Below are 17,809 nucleotides of genomic sequence, written 5' to 3'. Positions count from 1 at the left end.
ATGGTCATCCAAAGGGGACCTAGGCTGTGGGCTGAGGCAAGGCCTGTTTGGGCCTGAGTCTCTGGTTTTACCGTCCTTGTGGGGAAACCTCACCCGGCAGGGAAGACTCACCCGGTGGGGAGGTGTCGCTGGTCAATTCCCTCCTAGAGGTTCCCCTCAATTTACAGCTACCGCCTGGGCTGGGCTGCCTTCCTCTGCAAAGTTCCCAGGGGCCCGGCCCTACCTCCTGGGCCTGGGAGCCTCACCCTTCGCAGATGAATCTCCTTAGGCTGCTCCTCCTCAGAGAATCTGCCCGCAGGCCTGGAACCTTTGCTCCGCCCCTAAGCCAGTCTCTGTGCGGCTCTTCCACCCAGAAGCCTCGTAGATCCTGGGACCCTGCTCTGCTTCTAATCACCTGGCTATGCGGCCCCTTCTCTGAGCAGCCACCTGGGGCCCCGTACAATCGCTCTGAGACCCAGAGACCCGCCACACGCCTCTTCCTCCACACAGCCGCCCAGTATTCTGGTGCGGTCACTAGGAGTCCAAGAAACTCACTGCGCGCCTCCTCCTCCCACCAACCACCCGTAGCCCTGGGCAATCAATCACTCCGAGACGAAGTGACCCTCCCCGTTCCTCCTCCTTCTCCAAATAACCGCCCGGGTGTTCAGGAGCAGTCGCTCTGAGTGGCTCTGAATCAACGTGACCGGCTGCACGCGTCCTCTGGGCAACCGCCCAGAGCTCTGGTGTGGCCACTCGAGACCAAGCGACCCACCGCTCCTCCCCTCCAGGCTGCCCTCCTGTGTTCAGGAGCTGTCACTTTAAGTCCAAACAACTCACCACTCGCCTTCTCCTCTGAGCAGCCGCCTGGAGCGCTAATGCAGTCACTGCGAGTCCAAATGACCGGTCGCGCTCCTCCTCCTCCTCCTCCTACTCCTCCGGGCAGGCCACTGTGTTCAGAAGTGGTCTGAGTCCAAACAGCTCGCCACGCAGCCCCTCCTCTGGCAACTGCCTGTAGCTCTGGTGTAGTCACTCTGAATCCAAGCGGCCGCGCTCCTCCTCCTCCTCCTCCTCCTCCTCAGGGCAGGCCCCGGTGTTCTGAGTCCACACAGCTCTCCTCGCCACTCCTCCCCTGGGCAGCCGCCGGAGCCCCAGTGGCTGCTCCGAGTCCCAGCGCTGTGCTGAGCGGCCTCCTTTACGGCGCTCCCAGTTGTCCGAGTTCACTGCTCCAGCGGGGGGAGTGGTGTCTCTCTGGCAGCTCTACTTCACAAAGTTCCCTGCTTTCTGGGACTACTGTCCCATCCGGGATGCCTTCCCAATGGGAGAGAGTCACCCGGCTGCTTTGAGTTGGTCCCACGTGTCTCAATATCACCTCTTTTGAATCCTGAGTCCTGGAGCAATATGAAATGCAGCCACCCTCTATGCCGCCATCTTGAAACTCCAGTCTATGTCTTTTGATTGATGAGTTCAGGCCATTAACATTTGGGGTTATTATTGAGATATGATTTGTATTCCCATTCATTTGGCTCATTTTTGTTTTTTGACATGACTTGGTTTCTCCCTTATTTGGCTATTACTTTAGGGTAGTTCCTCCCTTTGCTGATTTACATCGTTGTATTTCATCTCTTCCTCATGGAATATTTTGCTGAGAATGTTCTGTAGTGTCGGCTTTCTTTTTGTAAATTCTTTTAGCTTTTGTTTTTCATGGAAGGATTTTATTTCGTCTTCAAATCTGAAGGTAAGTTTTGCATCCATTGGTTGGCATCCATTTTCTTTCAGAGATTGAAAAATATTGTTCCAGGCCCTTCTTGCTTTTAGGGTCTAGGTTGAAAAATCTTCTGATCTCCGTATTGGTTTCCCCCTGAATGTAATTTGATTGTTTTCTCTCACAGCCTTTAAAATACTGTCTTTATTTTGTATGTAAGGTATTTCCATTATATTGTGCCTTGGTGTGGGTCTGTTGTAATTTTGTATATTTGGAGTCCTATAAGCCTTTTGTACTTGATTTTCCATTTCTTTCTTCAGATTTGGGAAGTTTTCTGATATTATTTCATTTAATAATTGTTCATTCCTTTGGTTTGTTTCTCTAAGCCTTCCTCAATCCCAATAATTCTTAAATTTGGCCTTTTTGTGATATCCCGTAATTCTTATAAATTCTGTTCATGATTTCTTACCATCTTCTCTGTTTGGTGAACTTTGTTTTGAAGATTAAACATTTTGTCTTCAATGTCTGAGGTTCTGTCTTCCAGGTGTTCTATCCTGGAAGACATTCTATTCTATTGTTTATGCTTTCTATGGAGTTTTTAATTTGGTTTATTGTTTCCTTCATTTCAAGGATTTCTCCTTGGTTTTTTTTTTCCCAGAATCTCTAACTCTTTATTGAAATGATCTTTTGCTTCCCAGATTTGCTCTTTTAACTGCTGATTGGTGCCATCATTCAAAGCCTGCATTTGCTCTTTCATCTCGTTTGCTTCTCTGATCATTTTAATTATGTACATTCTGAACTCCCTTTCTGACATTTCTTCTGCCAAGCTGTCACTGGATTCTATTGATGTAGCATCTAGGTTTGTTTAGGACATTTTCTTCCCTTGTTTTCTCATATTGGTCAGGTATCTACCCCTCTAGTAATGAAACTCTGAGATATTGCAGATTTCCTCTATTAACTTATCGTGTCCCTGTAGATTTCCAATAACTTGCCTCCTAGCCTTCAGTAGCCTGAAGTCTTGGAGGAACTTGACAATACAGTGCTCCACAAGGGGTTGTGGCCTTCAGGTGGTGTATATTTCCTGCTGGTGGGCAGAAGCTCCTCCACTTATTGACTGATGGTCAGTCAAAAGGGGGACTAGATTGCGGACTGGGGCATGGCTGGTCTGGGCCTGTGTCTCTGGTTCTACTGCCTAGTGGGAAAGCCTGCCCCACAGGGAAGACTTACCCGGTGGGGTAGTCTCATTGGGCAACTCTACTCCATGAAGTTCCCTGCATTCCAGGACTACTGACTCTTCCAGGAAGCCTCACCCAGTGGGAGAGACTTACCCAGTGTCTCTGAGTTGGTTCTGAGTCTCTCAATACCTCCTCTTCTTGAATCCTGGGTCCTGTCAAAGGGCCCCCAGTCTCCTGTAGGTGTCTCCGGAAGGGAGCCGCCCTGCAGATGATGATGACCACATCCTCAGAATTAATTCAAAATGCCTGCACCAGCCTCCAAAAAAGCTGGGGAGACCCAGCAAGGGGGTGCTGAGTCAGCACAGAAGCAAGTGCAGTGTCCCTCAGCAGTATGGGGGCAAGTGGGCAGGCTCAGCAATGACATCCAACCTTGCTGTGGGGATAGGTGGGCTGGCTAGCTCTGCGTGATGACATCCTAGCTCAGTTTGGGGATCATGCAGGCTGGATTGCTTCACACCATGGCGTCCTACCTCAGCGTGGGGGTCAGCGGGCTGGTTCCCCTTTTTTTTTTAAAGAAAAGACATGAGCAACAGTCAGTTTCGGAACTTTTCTCTTTCCTCTCTCTTAGTGTACTCTGCATAGCATCATGTAACGATAGTCACAGCGCCGGTTGGTCTCATCCCTGGAGGCTCTACCCAAAGTGAATATTTTCTTGGCCTTCCAGTTAAAAGAACAACAACCTATTGCTTTAGGAAGTATATTCCAGGAAGAATTTAGTGCACATTGTCTCAAATACCAAATTTAAATATAACTTAGGAAAACTTATTATGAAAACAGCATAAAAATCATCATTGACCATTTTCATAGTACCAGTGATATACTCTCTGATTTTTGTTAACTTCTTTCTGTCTTCTCTTTTTTTCCTGATCACCAAACTTAGGTGTTCCTTAGAGGGCACCCATTCACACCATGCTGCCCTTAGGCACTGTGCTCTACTTCATCTTTTCCACAAACCCATATACACATATGAATGACAAATATGTATCTTCAAACCTACCCTTAGGCCCCAATACCACTGAACATCTTGGATCAGATGTCCTACAGACAGCTCCATCACAACATATCTTCATGGAACTTATCTGTAGCAGTGAATCTCTGGCTTTTCCTCCTGTAGTCCATTCCTACCACCAGGCCCGAGCTCAGTCCTGGAAGGCACTCTTGATAACTTCCTTACCTGCCCCTTCTATGAGTAATCATTTACACAGGAGCCATATCTTACACAGGTTTTGGTTCTTTCTGCTCCTATGGATCTGGAATTTTCCAACCACAATTAAATCTTTACCATTTTTTTGCCTTAGTAGACCTAAGTGGACCCTTAGAATCTTTGTCTTACATTCTGCAATAGTTTTCTGATTGGTTTCTCCATGTTTAGGTGTGCCTATTTCCTGTGTTCTACCATTTTTCTCACAGCCACCAGAGTGACCCAAACCTAACTCTTCACCTGACAGCTTCATTCTGCTCTCCCCTGCTAAAAATCTACAGTGAGTCTCTTCAGCAATGGCTGACCTTTTCAATCAATACTGAGGATTGGCATCTAGCTCATTCCAACTGAATCATGATCTCAGAGAGAGGGTCTGAGTGTCAGCAACTCTGATGAACATTCAGAACTGAAGCCCACAGGAGAACTTGTGATTTTTCTTAACTACTTTCTGTCTACTCCTACATTCCACCAACTACCACATCGTATCACACTCCATATGCTCCAGTGATGAACACCACCCACTCATTCCATGCACAGTCTGCCCACTCAGATTTAAGTGTTCCTCTGTTGCTCCCACTTAGGCCATCCTACCTGGCTTTTGACTTGACCTAAACTTTACAGAATCAGCTGAGGCATCATCTCTTCCAAGGAGCCTCTTTGACTTCTCACCCACCCACACTCACCCACTTCCATGTCCAGATACCAGATGTGTTCACATCTGCTCTTTGGTTCTCCCATAGAAACTCAGCCTCTATCACTGCACACTAATTCATTTTAAGAGTATTATATATTCATATATGTGCTTCCCCAACTATACCATGATGTTCTTGAGGATAAGGGTCTGGCCATAATGTCCAGAAAGTCAAAGGCTATCATGGTTCCAGTCAGGCACATGCAAAGGCCATGGTATGACATAGAGCCCAGGGTCATCGGTCCACAGTAGTGATTTGGGGTGGAAAATCTGAAGAGTATCTCAAGAAACCCTTTTGTGGGGGAGATTTCAAGCCCTTCCATTGTTATAACTCTGAAGTTGTGTTTAAAAAGGTCAAATGAGTAATGGAAGTCAAGTTACATGTCAAGGAACTTAGGTTTAATGTGTGATATTTGGAACTAGAGATTAGAAAGAAACCTGAGACATTCCCTGATTTAGGATTTAACTGTTCACTGGTCTTGGATTCTGAAAGTGGTTCAGGGCATGGATGAAGAATAGAGGACAGAAATTGTAGTGTGTGTGTTTGTGTGTGTGTGTGTGTGTGAGAGAGAGAGAGAGAGAGAGAGAAAGTGAGAGAGACAGACAGACATTCCTAGTTGATATAGATGATGAAGAGTCTCCACTTGACCAAATTGTAGCATGACTCCTCAGAGCCCTCTTCTCTACTAGGCCTTATGTATCTGGATATAAAAACTGCATACTGTCCACACAAGTGAATTCATCCACCCCTTCCCCAAAAATCTTGAACAAACAAATACGAACCTAGGTTATAACAGCACAAGGTTGCACCCCCCGGGATGACAGAGTTCAATTCTATTAAGTTTCTGCCTAAGAAAGCTCAAGGATGCCAAAAAAAATGTGCTGGTTGTTCCAGCCAGCATTTGAAATAGAAGCCATGTCTCCCAGTCTCTGAAGGAGAATAGAAACCTACCTTCCATAAGCAGCAATGAGCAAACCCCAGTAAGTTTCACATGGACTAAACCCCCTTCCTTTTCCTCACTTTTTATAAATACCCACATCCCTGATTCTGTTCAAAGACCCATGTTCCCCCTACCAGCTCCCTCATTCTTGCCTTAAAAGGGCCTATTACCTCTGTACAAATTGAAGTTGAGTTCAGCTCACACTGGACCATCTTCCCTATTACAAAAGTGGGTTCCCGATTAAAATCTGTCCTTATTGCTTCAATTAGTGTCTGGTTTTGTTTCTCTTTGACAGCATCCTGGGCAATATATATTCTGATATCCTGGTGGATCTGATTCCTGAAGTGCATGTGGCACTTAATGGGATGACAATCTCCAGGAAAATGTCCACAGGCAAGAGGACCAAAACTGACCAAGTGATTGTTGGAGAAAAATACCTCAAAGTTATTAAGGGTGACATGTTTTAAAAGAAGAGTTTTGCTTAATGGAGGGAGGAGTGCATATGATCAAAGTATATGATTTGCATGTCTGAATATGCCACAATGAAGTCCATTATTCTCTATAATTAAAATCCACTAATAAAAATAATCTTTCTAATAAACATGAATCCTCAGTTGAATATTTTTGATAAAATATTCTTTGATACAAAATTTTTAATAAGGAGTGTTCTGATCCTTTAAACACCATTTTTCTTTCCCATCTTTCTGCTCAAAAATTTACTGTTTTCTAAGTTTTGCATTTATTTCTACTTTAAAAAAAACTTTCAGAAAAATTACTCTCTTGAGTTTCTATACACAAGAAAATGTTAATATAAGAAAATTTATTGTATTATGTGTAATATATGTTATTTATATTTAGGAATATATCTTAATTCATACAATTAGAATTCCTTTTTATTTTTTAGCCATGTTCTGGCCTTTAACATTTGTTTCTTTGATAGTTATACAAGCAGTTTTTTAACAATGCAACTTTATTGCCTTAATGGTCCAGAAAGCAAATTTAGTTTGTGACAAGTAAGAGAAAACAGACAGTAGATATTCTTAATAGATTTACTTAGATCCATTCATTTAGCATCAATGCATAGCACATTCCAAAAGCAAGTATACATCAAATTTAAAATGAATACTCTTAATCAGATTCAATAATTGCATAAATTGTCAAACAATTTTCATTGCATGTGCTCTGGGGGCATGCATTTCATTCCTTATTGATTTGCTTTACTGAGTTAACATCAATTATTTGTTCTGATGGGAAAATGATCATGGAAAAAGTAGTAGTGGGGAATGCATCTCTTACTGCTGCGCACAACACATACAGCAGGTGATGACACCAAACAGGAAACTCCCGCAGAGATCTAAATAACACATCTTGGCACATTTGGGTAAGTACAATGTTTATTAATCTAAAAAATGAAAATATATTATAAAAATAGAAGAAGTAGAAAACCCTAGACAAGTTAAAATACAGAAAACTTTTAAGCAAAGTTATTTGAATCAGGCAATATTTAATATATCAAATATTAATATTAATAACCATATATAAAGTAATCTAAACCCAGGACTCTAACCATATCAACAGGTAACAGGTATCTTGACCACCCCAGATTCCTTTGCCGGGATTAGTGTTCTCTGATTACACACATGGGCACCCCCTGGTTACAATAGTACTGTTTATTATTGATATTATAAAAATAACCACTCTATAAATGATTACACATAGTAAATAAAATTGGGACTATATATTAGGATTTGAATAATTGTAATTTCTTTAAGGACCACTTGTAACTTCTTCTGCCTGTTTCATAGACCTGTAGAGGGGAAATGAAATAAAAGAAAATGTATTTAAGAGTAAGTCAGTAGTGTGGCATATTAAAAAGAAAGCTTGGGATCTTGATGTTTTCTTCTACTCAGCATGAACTTTTACAAAGACACTGACATTAGAGTATTACCTCTATTAGCCATAATTTTCTTTCAGTATATTAACTTCAGGTACCTGTATAAAATTCTAATCACATGAGGATGGCAGGGAAAATATCCATGTCTCTAGAATGTTTCATGTTCTTTTTCTGCTTTATGCCATAGTTACGTTTTATATTTCTTATTCACCAGTTAGACCTTAAACATTTTTTAAGAAGACTATCAATCTCCAAATTATTCACAAGGCTTGAAAAGAATATCTTGCGCATGGCAGTTTGTTCAAAAAATATTATCTAACAAAGGAGAGGGAGCAAAGAAAGGAAAAAAGGGAAAAAGAAAATCCAACTGTTTTTGCACTTTTCCCTACCTGGAACGCATTATTACACCAACCAATCCCTGCTATCTCCTTTATCTGACTCCTTTATCATTACACGGAAGGTAGAATTCTCTGCTGCATGAATTTATCTCACCCTAATGATTATAAGCATAATCATCAGCATTTTGTGTAAACAATTGTTTATTATATGTCTTCTTCACAATTTAATAAACTTCCATGATGAGAACCACAGAGGGTGCTATGTTACCCATGGTAGGGATGTGCTGTTCTCTGGCATAGTACTGGATGCATTGCAGGATTTTATTAAATGTAATCACAAAAATGATTGACATAGAGCTCTTGAATTGAAGAATGGTGTGCCCATTTATCATACAAAGAACATTTGAAAGACTGAAAAAGGGACCATGTAATAGTATACCTATAGCAATGCAAGTATTGTCTATAACCCAAAAAGATAGAACCATGAAGAAGATAGCCATAAGAATTCAGATTTTGGAACAAAATAAGTAATTTATTTTAGAACAATTTGAACATATTTTACAACTTAAGCATGAAAGTTTAATATGAAAATAATTTTAAGGATCAAAAAATATTATCACACCACACAGGGGCAACCACTGATGGCATTTTTGTTTGTAACCATTCAGACAGTAATCTGAATCATAAATTTATGACTTATGCCTACACACCATGTATAAGAAAAAATGAGTTATATTTAATATTCTGTCATATATATGACATATATATATACATATATATATCTTCTGACGTGGATGATTTTCCCCAATATTTTTATAAAAAAGGCAAACTGATATGCATATATATATATAAAACAGTTAATATCAGATTAAATATATATATAAGTATGTATATATCCAACTACTGTATTTCTCATCCTTCTTACTGGAATCAGAGTTTTCAATCATATAGATTGCTATATGTTTTTGAATCAATCATCTCTTTTTTTGCAGTTAGCAGTTTCCCTTTTTATATGCTTTTTATGTTTTACTGTGAAATTTTTCCATGTTTTACAGTAAAATCTTTTTCATGTTTTATTAAAAAATATATGCAATGAATTACTATTATTCTGAAAGCTATACACTGATGCATTGCAGAAATTATTTCTGTAGGTGATTTCCTAATATAGAATTAATCAGTTGTTGAGCATCTAGAGAAGAAGAGAGTTAAATGATCAGCAAGAGAAGGAGATGGTAAAGCCCCCATTACTCAGAGGTTCATGTGGAGTCTGGATGACCGTTTGGTAGGGGTACTGAAAGAAGAGACCAGTGTGGGATTAGGAGAGAAGCAGATGATTCAAAAGTTCTTTCCAGCTTTTAAGTTCTGTGGCTCTTTGAGGACTAAGAACAAATTCAACATCTTTGCTTCTCTCTGTGACATATGGAGAGGAGATAACTGCTGATTTTATGTCCAGTTCATAGGTCGCCTCATGTCCATGGATGTGAAACCGCTCTGGCATGCTGTAAGTCTAGGAGATACTTAATGGTGTCACAGAGTTCACAATCTGCACAGTCCAAGGGCAATGTTTTCAGCTCAAGTCTAGCTAGAATGTATTTTCCTGTTAAGGAGAATGGTTTTAAAATCCCCATCCCATCATCACAGCATAGGAGAATATGGACTAAATGAGGACATGAAACCTACAAAGCATCATTTAAAAAAAGAAGAAGAAAAGAAAAGAAAAGAAAGGAAGGAAGATTATGCAGGGTCCTTGGCACAAAATCTTTTCTCATTAAGTCACTAGGAGAATGTTTTTCTTTTAAAATATGAACTTTGAGCAGCTGTAGATAGCACCCACAATTACCTGACATGATATTAAATGCCCTGAACAAACATACCAGAGTAGACCAGGGCAGGACAAGAAGAGCATGGAACACAAAGAAGATCGGCAGAACCTGCACAATGAAAGAAAAAAAGGTAATATGCCAGACCAGGACAAAATATCTATTAAACACAATTCCCTGGTGGTTTAATGATTTTCTAGTAAAAACTCATTGAAATTAATATCAAAACTGCCCTTACAGTATGTAAGGAACTGCAATTACAATTAACTCTAGCATGTGTGTTCTCATTCAACAATTCAGTCATACTCAATTTAAATTTTTGTCGATTTTTGTGATAAATCTAGAGAGTGTTTTTGTTATAGATATGTACTGTGGGAAGACTGCCCTCTAAGTTGCATCCATGGTTCTGATGCCCAGTTTGGGTTTGGCAGGAAAGTCCGGCACACTCCACTGCTTATTTATTCAGCACTGGATGTCTACATGTCCCATATTGTCATGTCATAAAATTTATAAATTATACCATTATCATAATGCTATGTGATTTACATGAGGTAGTGTATATACACACACGTACACCATAATTCTAATGCTTGGATGGACAACATTACATGCTCAATTTAATTCCTGTAAATGCAGTCCTGGTGGCAGAACATTCAGAATAGGAGGCTACTTTGAAGGAAAGGAAAAGTAGTGCTTAGGGGATAATGTGGCAAGAATATTCTAGTTCAAAAGAAGTGGCAAATTAAGGAAGATGGTAAAATCAGACAAAATAAGAAGATCTAAAGAGATAAGCAGTTTAATGTGTCTTGAAGAGAAAAATAGGTATGTTCAAGTATTCAAAAATTAGTTCTAGAAACACTAGAACACAGGTATTAATATAGATGATCTAGTATGCTGATTTTAAGTCCTTTGGGTATAGACTGAGGAGTGGGATAGCTGGATCAAATGGTGCTTCCATTCCAAGTTTTCTGAGGAATCTCCACACTGCTTTCCACAATGGTTGCACCAATAGGCAGTCCCACCAACTATGTGTGAGAGTACCTTTCTCCCCACATCCTCACCAACATTTATTGTTTATTGTATTCTTTATAACTACCATTCTGACTGGAGTGAGATGGAATCTCAGTGTAGTTTTAATTTGCATTTCTCTAATTGCTAGAGATGTTGAACCTTTTTAGTATGGAACTGGAGAATATCATGCTACGTGAAATAAGCCAATCCCAAAAGACCAAAGGCCAAATGTTCTCTCTGACTTGTGGATGCTAACCCAAAACAAGGGAAATTGGGGAGGGGAATAATAGAAATCCATGTCCTATTTTGTAGTGTATATCAGACAAAGGAAAACTAAGGGAAGGGCGGTGATAGGAAAGACAGTAGAATTAGCTGGTCATAACTGTCCTAGCCTTGTATTTGTGTACACAACCAAGGTAACTCCACATCATGTACAGTCACAAAAGTAGGTACTTAAAAAGAATAAGTTATACTTTATCTATGTTTAGTCTGCCAAAATGCATTCTACTGTCATGTATAACTAAAAATAAAAAATATAAACAAAAAATATAGATGATCTACAAACAAATGGTTAATTGGTCAAAGAAGTTTGGACAACATCTTACTACATCTGCTTTTTGGAGAATCAAAATATACAACAAGAAAGTTCTACAGTTAAAAAAAAAAAAAAAAAAGACTAACCTGATTGTCACCAAAATTATTTGGTAACAGATTTTCATATAAGACTCATTTTCAGAAATTCTATAAAGCATCTATCGGTAAGTGCTACTTCACCTAGAGTGAAGAGTCCTTGATTTAATCTATTGTTTCACATATATCATAATATTACTCTTCCTTGGAAATTGACTTGTGGGAGGGGGATCTAGCTGATACTGCATCCCCATTTTGAAGTAGGACTCCCTACACTGGTGGTAGCCCATTACTTCTTACGCGAATCAGGATGTAACAAATGAAGCAACTTTGGAGGGAGATAAACAACAAGAGAATAATGATCAGGTTTGGAAATAAAGATAGAACATTCATTTGTTTTTTCTTGAGGATAATGTTTTAGGACAGGTTTCAGCTGTTTTCCACTGGAAAACAGAAATCACCTAAGACAATTCATCACAAACGCATGGGTAGGGATTGAGGTAAATTCCGTATCAATGCACCATGGTCATTGCCACCCTGATGGAACTGCCACCACTGTAGAGCCACAGCATGTTAAACATACGCATATCACTGAACATGTTCCGTTTCGTAGTATGTATCAGTAAACCACTTATCATGGGCACGTGTCTGTATTTGTAGGTATCACAGCCTCCCTGAGCAATCAGGAGACAAAGATGAAGACTCAGGCTTAACAAATCTGAACTGAATTTATTCACTAATTTATTCACTTGTTAAATATTTATTAAGTAAATAGCCAATGCATAAATATCTATTAAGTAAATAGTCGATAAACGCAGTGTCAAATAGGAATACTAAGACTGAATTTTTCCTAATAGGTTGATTCTTAAATAGTTAGAAGTAATGTAAAAACTAAAAGCCTTATATAAGTGGTAGAAACTTTAAAATTCATTATAAATGTTAACAAATGGGTAACCCTCCATGTCCTAATATGAAGGAGAAAGTCACATATAATTTATGTTTCAAAATACAAAGAAAAGCTATGTTTTTGGTCTGAAGAATGTTTAATTATACTAACGATGATATACAGTTCTGAGATATTTAGTCAACATTTCAAAACAAGTCATTTTGAAGAAACTTGGCAGCATGCTTTGAACAGTTGTTCTACTTTTAATAGCTTACTATGGGATTGAAAACTTGCTTAATGTAATTACTAAATGCTATTTATTTTATTATGTCAAAATTTTAATTTTTATGTTTATCATATATGCCTCCCTTAATTTTCTGGATGACTTTGCTTGTAGATAATAATTTGGAACACAGTGTAAATATAACTAAATCAAGTTGAAGTTTCTATTAAAAGCAGATTTCCTGCCCAAATGTATCACTGCTTCACTTTCTATGTTACTCTTCCTTTTTCTCTTGTTTTAGAGTATTTTCTTTATGATAAAGACTCTTTCAGTAAAATAATTCCTGTCTCAATGCTACTAATAAACACATTCCTTCCATACCTATATTTTTAGTTTTTAGAGATATAGTGAAATTTCAGAGTAGAGCATATGAACTTAGATTAGTAGAATTAGATTAGTAGAATGTAAATTGTATTTACTGTGTATTCTTGGGAAAGAATATTTAATAAATCATAGTTTATAAAATCAGAGTAATAGTACCCACAACTGGTGCATATCATCAAAAGTTTAATAAATATCAATCTTCTTCCATTTTCTCCTCCTTTAAAGATTCATATACTTTTATAAAAATTTTGATTTATGACCATTGACATTTTAATACCTAATATACCCTCTAAGTAGATTTTGTGGGTCTATTTTAGACTTGGCGACAATTTTCCAAATTTATTTCCAAACTAGGCTTCTTTCAGAATATATGTTAACTACTTTTTTGATGAGGAAAATTTCTCGTGCCATACTTTGCAGTCCCATGCTTAGATCTTTCATTCTACCTTCATAAGATTTGGGCCTACTTTTTCTTCTATTAGGTGCAGGGTCTCTGGTCTAATGCTTAAGTCCTTGATTCACTTAGAGTGGAGTTTTGTGAAGGCTGAGAGATAGGAGTTTAATTTCATTTTGCTACATATGGATTTCCAGTTTTCCCAGCATCTTTGTTGAAGAGGCTATCTTTTCGCCAATGAATGCTTTTGGTGCCTTTGTCTAATGTGAGAGAACTGTGTTTATGTGGGCTTGTTTTGGTGTCTTCTACTCTGTGCCATTGGTCTACAAGCCTGTTTCAGTGCCAATATCATGCTTTTTTGTTACTATAGATCTATAGTATAATTTAAGATCTGGAACCCACACTGATGTGCTACCTTGCCACAGACCAAAAGCAGTGGGGCAAATTCATCATGAATTGGAACCTCCAAAACTGTGAGCCAAAATAAACCTTTCTCTTTATAAGTTGATTATATCGGGTATTTTGTAATAGTGATGGAAAACATACACTAACTATAACAATAATTGTCGCATATAAATTCATAAAGGAGCTAAATTTTAAAATATGTTAGAATTGATTTTTAAAATAACCTAACTAGATGTGGTTTTGAAGAAACTTGCCTGATATATGTGAATATAGCAATGTTGAAAAGAGAATGGAAAAACATGTATTACACAAACATGAATCAAAAGAAAATCATAATAATGTCATATAATATGTAATTTAATGCAGAATTAATTGCAAGGGGTAAGGAAAAGTATTTCATAATGATAAAAGCTTCAACTCATCAGAAAGACATACTTTTAAATTTGTATAAAAATAATAACATAACTTCAAAGGTTAAAAAGCAAGGATTAACATAAATAAGAGAAAAACAGTCCAATGCATAATCACAGTAGAGGTTTTAAAACTCATCTCTTGGTAATGGATAAAACAACACTCCCAAAAATATTCAATAAGCATATGGAATACTTAACACAATCGGCCAAAATATATAACAAACGTAAAGAAAACTACACCCAACAACAGAATATAATTTGCTTATTTTTTTGTTTGTTTGTTTCAAGAATTTGGTACTTCTAAACAGTTGTTCGAAACTGATCACACACTTGGTCATCAAGGAAGTCTTAACACTCTTCAGACAATTTAAACCATGCAGGCAGAGCTTGTTCTCCAAACAAAATGAATGCAGGATGAAAGGTGTAGGGGAATGAACTGCAGAAAACATTTAAACTTTAAGCCCAAATATCAGAAATTAAGAAAGGCAGAGAATCAGATAGGCAAGCATCTGTCTTGTGCCAGGAGCTTCTATTTTCCTGCCAGATATACTCTTTTCAAAGTCCAGCTCTCTGCCACATTAGGTTCAGGTTCATGATTTATATCAATGAAGTTCCCAACCTGCTTACATGAAGGTTTTGCCAATAAGGAGCTTCAGTTAAGATTAAAGAAATGGAAGAGGGCAAATTACAGATATTTATTCTGTTGGCTTCCTTCCCTCATCTTAATAAGCTTTGTCTAAATTATATTGTTATGTGCATATCATTATATTATGTGCATGTATGAATAAGCAACAAAAAATCCCACCATTATGTACAACTATAATGCACCAATAAAAAATATGGCAAATATCTGATTTTGGTTCTCAGTTGAAGGTTATTTTTAAAGTTGTTAGACAAATTGCCTCAAATGTGACCCCATTTTTTTCTTACATCTGTTTGCAGTGAATGAAGGGAAAATTTTAGCTTTATCATATTGACTGGTAAAAATAGTATTGCACTTCTTCAAGAACATTTCTAAAATTTCTATATTTGATTTGATTCATAAAAGCATATTCTGTAGTACCTAGGCAATAAGTTTTTACCCAAGATGCTATGAGAAGTATAAAATTGGCAAGAACTGGTATAGGTCCTCAAGAATATTTTATTTTAAATGCGGGTAAAGATGAATATATATGAACCAATTGCAAAAGTTTGAAGACAAAAAAATTTCATTCTTAATTATGAAGTTTCAATACATATGGTTCTAAGTGAGAAAAATGACTTCATAAAGCTGAGTAAAATTGATTTGCAATGTAGTCAAAGAGAATGTTTCTACTTGATTGCAACTATTTCAGAAATTAGATTCAGTGCCACTGCAGATCTACTGAAGATGTTATCAATGATTTTGAAGAAAACAATTGTCAGTTGACAGACGAACTTTTCATGAACTACAAAAAATTCTCTGCATATAAATGTTCTTAATCCATGTTCATAAGCAACACAGAAAACATTATTATAAACAGAAAATCAAGAACATTGCAACACTTTTTTTTAATTGTAAATAGAATATACATGTAGAATAGTACAAAAAAGTGTGATTCAGTTAAAAAAAAAAAAAGTAAATACCCATTAACAACCATTCAGGTTGAGAAATAGAACACTGCCAGACCTTGAAGATCCTTCTCCCACTTACCATTACCTGCAAAACCATAACCACTATCTTATAGGTAAGTATCTCCTTGCATTTCTGTATTTTGTAACAAAATTTCAATACATTTTTAAGCAATTTAACTTACATTTTCCCGGTGAAAGTGGAAATTTTGGTCTCATTCTTGATCTAAAAGGGGAAAATTTTTAATATTGCACCAAGAATAATACTTCCTGTAAGACTTTTCATAAATAGATTTTATTAAGATTAAAAAATGTGTATGCTCCAAACCCATTGAGTTTTTAAAATCATGTATAGATGTCAACTTTTATCAAATAATTTTATGCATTTTTGATATTATTTTTCTCATTTATTATGTTACTGCAGTTAATTCCACTGACAATTTTCAAAAATTAATCAAATAATACATTTCTGCAATAAAACCAACATTTGGGGATTATCTTTTATATATGGTAGTATTTGGTTGAATACCAATTTGTTTAGGGTTTTTATGTCTATGTTCAAAAATCAATTGACATATTTTTCATAAAGTTTTCTTTTTTGTAATTCCTTTGTTATGTATTGTATTAAAAATTAGCTGTCCTCATAAAGTGGTCTGGGAAATGTTTTCTCTTTGATTCTCTTCTCTGGAAGTTTTTGTGTAACATGAAAATTATTTTCATATGCTAGAAAAATTTCAGTGGTAGAACCATATGGTCCTGAAATTGTTTTCATGTAAAAATTTTTAATCATGGATTTCATTTTCTAAACAGTTCTATGACTATTCAGATTTTCTATTTCCTCTTGTGTCAGTTTTGGCAAACTATATTTTTCTAGACAGTTGTTCATTTCATTTGAATTTTCAAGTTTAATCTAACAAGTTTAAAATATGTATCATAAATATTTATAAAGAACTAATATAGATATTCCTTCCAGTTTCATTTAAAATAATTTTAAATATCACTATGAATCACAAAAGAGTTAATTAAACAAATCATGGTATATATAGATAATAAAATGCTATGCTTTTATTTTTTTAAATCATAAAGTAATATTTGACAATGTGGAAAATATTTAAAATACAATGTTAAAGTTTTATTACTACAGAACTCAATATAGTGTATGTATCATCATGCATTATTGTATAGTTGATCCCAGGTGTGTATGTATGTATGTATGTATGTGTGTGTGTGTGTGTGTGTTTAGGTGTGCACATGCCCATGAGAGAGAAAGAGGGTATATGAGAATTCTTTTAAAAAATTACTGGGGGGAGAGATCCAAGATGGCAGACTAAAGGGAGGCTGCATTCCTTATTGCTCCATAACTACAGTTTCAAGCAAAGGATATCTGTTTCTTGGTAAGGCAGTTTTTGCTGCTTATCGATCACCTGCTGTTTACCCCATTTGTCTGCTTTGAGCACCTGCAGTCTGCCAGCATATCAACGCGTTTTTTGAGTGAAAATTGCTCACTGTCAGGTGTCTAACATCCACCATGTGCCTGCCACTCGCCTACCTTACACCTATCCATCACCCAATGCACGAGTTCACCTCCCGATTGTCCAACAACAGTCAGCAAACTGATCGCCGACCGCCAATGGAACACCAGCTGCCTGCTGTTGCCTGGAAGTTCACTGTTACAGTACCTGCAATTTGATTGCACGTGGCTGCTGCCATTTTGAGACAACAGCCAGGCCCCATAGGACCCCTGGCCGGACTGACTGAGCCCCATCTCCAGGATCCCTCAGCCCGACCGATCACTCCCTGCCTCTGGGGCCCTCACATCAACGGACTGCTCCCTGCCGCCAGGACCCATAGACCAACTGACTGCGCCCTATCACCGGGACCCCAAACCGACTGATTGCAACAGGCCTCCAGGATCCCACAATCACACCAAACACACCAGACCTCCAGGACCCCTGCTGGACCAACCACATCCCGCCTACAGGACCTCCTGCTGACCACGTCAACCCCTGAGCTGCAGCTCCCAATTTGCAAACACATTTCGAAGCCAGAGCAGCCATCTTGGATAATCCTGG

General features: G+C 37.7%; 1 protein-coding gene across 1 annotated transcript in view; it reads right to left on the bottom strand.

Moving 5' to 3' along the window:
• Positions 1–7,400: 7,400 nt before the first annotated feature.
• LOC306641205 (uncharacterized protein C8orf34 homolog) overlaps positions 7,401–17,809 on the bottom strand; it is a 490,512-nt gene continuing 480,103 nt past the window's right edge. The window contains 2 exon segments of the mRNA XM_079106179.1: positions 7,401–7,556; positions 9,822–9,912. Coding sequence (XP_078962305.1) covers positions 9,833–9,912 — 80 coding nt within the window. The 3' untranslated portion in view covers positions 7,401–7,556; positions 9,822–9,832.

The sequence above is a fragment of the Sciurus vulgaris genome (genome assembly GCF_902686455.1).
Source record: "Sciurus vulgaris genome assembly, chromosome: 1".
Classification (NCBI taxonomy): Eukaryota; Metazoa; Chordata; class Mammalia; order Rodentia; family Sciuridae; genus Sciurus; species Sciurus vulgaris.
The sequence above is the reverse complement of the archived record's forward strand: the minus strand, read 5'-3'. Positions and strand labels throughout refer to the sequence as shown.